This window comes from Triplophysa dalaica, chromosome 7 (genome assembly GCF_015846415.1).
Source record: "Triplophysa dalaica isolate WHDGS20190420 chromosome 7, ASM1584641v1, whole genome shotgun sequence".
Classification (NCBI taxonomy): domain Eukaryota; kingdom Metazoa; phylum Chordata; class Actinopteri; order Cypriniformes; family Nemacheilidae; genus Triplophysa; species Triplophysa dalaica.
In genome coordinates this window covers 21,911,549-21,914,479 of record NC_079548.1, presented here as the reverse complement: position 1 = coordinate 21,914,479, position 2,931 = coordinate 21,911,549, and the positions used below count along the sequence as shown (strand labels likewise).

Genomic DNA, 2,931 nt, shown 5'->3' with positions numbered 1-2,931 from the left:
TGTAAACAAACACTGAAATTTAAGCTTTAGAAAATGAAATGTAGTTTTATTTAGTATTAAGTAGTGCTTTTAAACTATTAGGTAAATCCTACTGGTTTTTTTTCAGTGTGTAAATTTATTGAAAATGATATATATTTCCAAATTCTAGTTTTGGAAGTTTAGTAGTTTTTTCAGTGCATGATCATATAATTAATATACATGATTATTTAAATAGTTTATTTATTGTCTTTTAAAATTATCATTACATTCTGGATCAATTCTTATCAACAATGTTAATGATATTGTCTTGTTAAATTAGCCAATTACATTTGTCTGTTGATAGAAATAAGAATAACGTTGCTATGGTGACATGTGCAAACAGCAGCAATAAATTATTTTATTTAAAAACATTGCAGTTGAACTTTATTGAACAAGCACGCTTTTTTTCTCTTCAACTACAATTTAACAATTTGTGTTTTTTAAAGGAATGTTTTTATTCTCTTTTTAATTAAACAAACACCCTGATGTGATAAAAAAAAGTTGGCGGGTTCCTGAGTGACGAGTCTGTTGACTGTGTTTGACGAAACTCTGCTTTTAAGAAAAATATAATCGTGATGTTTTGCTTGTCTAAACTTCTATCGGTCTAGTGAGGTATTGGCTGCTCGCCTAGGTTTTATTTTTCTACCGTTTGATATGTGAGTCGGTTTTAAGGCTACTATACTGATCAAACTAATTTAGTTATATCATTATTCCTCATTTGTGGGGTTTATGTTGAAGTGTTTACACTAGTACATTTTTAAACTTGCTATTTGCCCTTGCTGTGTAAATCTCACGTGTGATTGGGTGTTGCTGCATATGACATTATTGGCGTGATTGGTGTGTTAGCCCCTCTTCTTAATCTCTGTCTCGTCAGGGGGCGCCAGATTGTGACATTACTCCTAGTGCTTGAATTGAAGCAGTAATATCTTATGTTTTCACTTTGAGTATGTATACAATTACGCTTATTTTTTAAATTGTGTATAAATTAACTTTGTATTTTTATAAGACTTTTGGTGTAAGTCTGTTACTTGTATATATCAAGGGTAGAATTCCTGCGTGTTTCTGAGTTCGCACACTACATTTTATTTTATAAAGCCAATAAAATAATCACATATAGCTATAAGCAGAAACAACGACAACCAAACTGTTAAGGAATCACAAAAGAGAGAAACTTTCCTCGTGTTTGTGAACCTCAGAAATTAATGTTTTTATTAAAGGAAAGTGTCCTTCACAACATCAGAACTCTCCAGGACTGCCTTCCTGCGAGCCACTTCTTCCAAAATCTTTTTGCGTGGGCCAAGTTGGATGCGGATGCTCTTAAGATCATTATCTGAGCAGAGCATGAGAGCGTCGAGATCCAGCTGCTCACGGCTGAACACGGGACCGAGACCGGGCCTTTCGAAAATAGACTTTAACTGACTTGCCCCCTCTTCTTCATTTTCAAAATCATCCTCTTCATCCTCATAATTTTTATTTTGCTCTATGGAGACGTCATCACATTGCCATCTCTCTGTCTGCTCACGGTCTCCTTGTCTTTTTTCCCAAACTTGCGTTGGAGGGTTCCCTTGATTGTTGTTTTGACAGAGCCATTGGTGTCTGCCGCAATGAGTTTGGAGAACTGTTCTCTGTTCGCGCTGTCCATGGTACCTGTGGTTGAAGAGGCTAAACTGGCTTCACAGACGGAGTCGCGGTACATCTTATCCTTCTTGTTCTGGTGTTTCTTCTTTAAACCTTCGCACTGCTTCACCCTGCGCTCCGCATCTTTGTTGGCCTGCTCCTTCAGACGCACTAACTTTTTGGCATTCTGGTTCGTCTGTTTGGATGCGGCACCATCTAGAAACGGACACTGTCCATGTGGTCTCTAGAGGCGGCGACCTCCATCGGAGTGTGGAAATCATTGTCCAGAAGGAAGAGATTAGCGCCGAACTTTACCAAGAAGCTGAGGATCTGCATGTGACTGTTGGCGGCTGTGTGATGTAGGCGTCAGTTCCCCCAGATGTCACTCTTGTCTGGATCACCCCTAGAGGACATAAAGCTACTTATTATACAAATAATGTTTATTGTATATCCTCAGACTTCCCTCGAACATTCTTACAAACTTCCAATAATATATCTTGAGAAGAATCTTATATCTTTTTTGTGTTCTCAGTTTCGTGATCTGGCCCCAGATATCCAGAGGTCCCTAACCCCTGGGTCGCGTCCCAGTACCGGGTCATGACAGAGCCCTTGCCGGGTCGCAAGAATGTGCTAAAAATCCCTGTACACCTCTGTATATTTTAATCATGCCTTGGCCCTTCAAGAGCGACCGTTTACATGTACAAAGAGGGGACATTTTTAAAGCAAAGTTTACAAATGCTGGCTAGTCGTAAAATGTCACCAGAACTACACTCTGTTCTGAACGACGTTGTTAAAATAATTAACCACATCAAAGCAAATGCCCTGAACTCCCATCTTTTTGAACAGCTTTGCAAAGAAATGGAAGCAGAACACAAACGCCTTTGGTTACAAACGGAAGTCAAGTGGCTTTCCAGGGGGAGATTTTTGGCGAGAGTTTACGAGTTCAGAGAGCCTATCCAGATATTTCTTTCAGCAAGAAAGTCCCCTCTGGCAGCAAACTTTTGTGACGACGAATGGATAGGTAAACTTGCATACCTGTGTGACATATTCAACCTGTTAAATGAACTCAATTTGTCCCTTCAGGGGAAAATGACAACCGTGTTTAAGTTGGCAGATAAAGTATCTGCATTCAAAGTTAAACTGCAGCTTTTGGGACAGTGTGTGCCAAGGGGTACATTTGACATGTTTCCAACATTATCTGGTGATTTAGGAAAGAAGACACCTCATCCATCTCTCTCCCAGCTGATCTGTAACCACATAGCTTCACTGTCAGTAGAGTTTGAACGTTACTTTCCT

The 2,931-nt window shown here is 39.1% G+C and overlaps 1 protein-coding gene across 1 annotated transcript; it reads right to left on the bottom strand.

Moving 5' to 3' along the window:
• Window positions 1-1,229: 1,229 nt before the first annotated feature.
• On the bottom strand, window positions 1,230-2,049 carry LOC130426474 (ankyrin repeat and SAM domain-containing protein 4B-like). Its single transcript, XM_056753278.1, is given in 3 exon segments — window positions 1,230-1,513; window positions 1,516-1,854; window positions 1,857-2,049. Coding segments are annotated over 3 exon segments (816 nt in total).
• Between the last annotated feature and the right edge of the window lie 882 nt (window positions 2,050-2,931).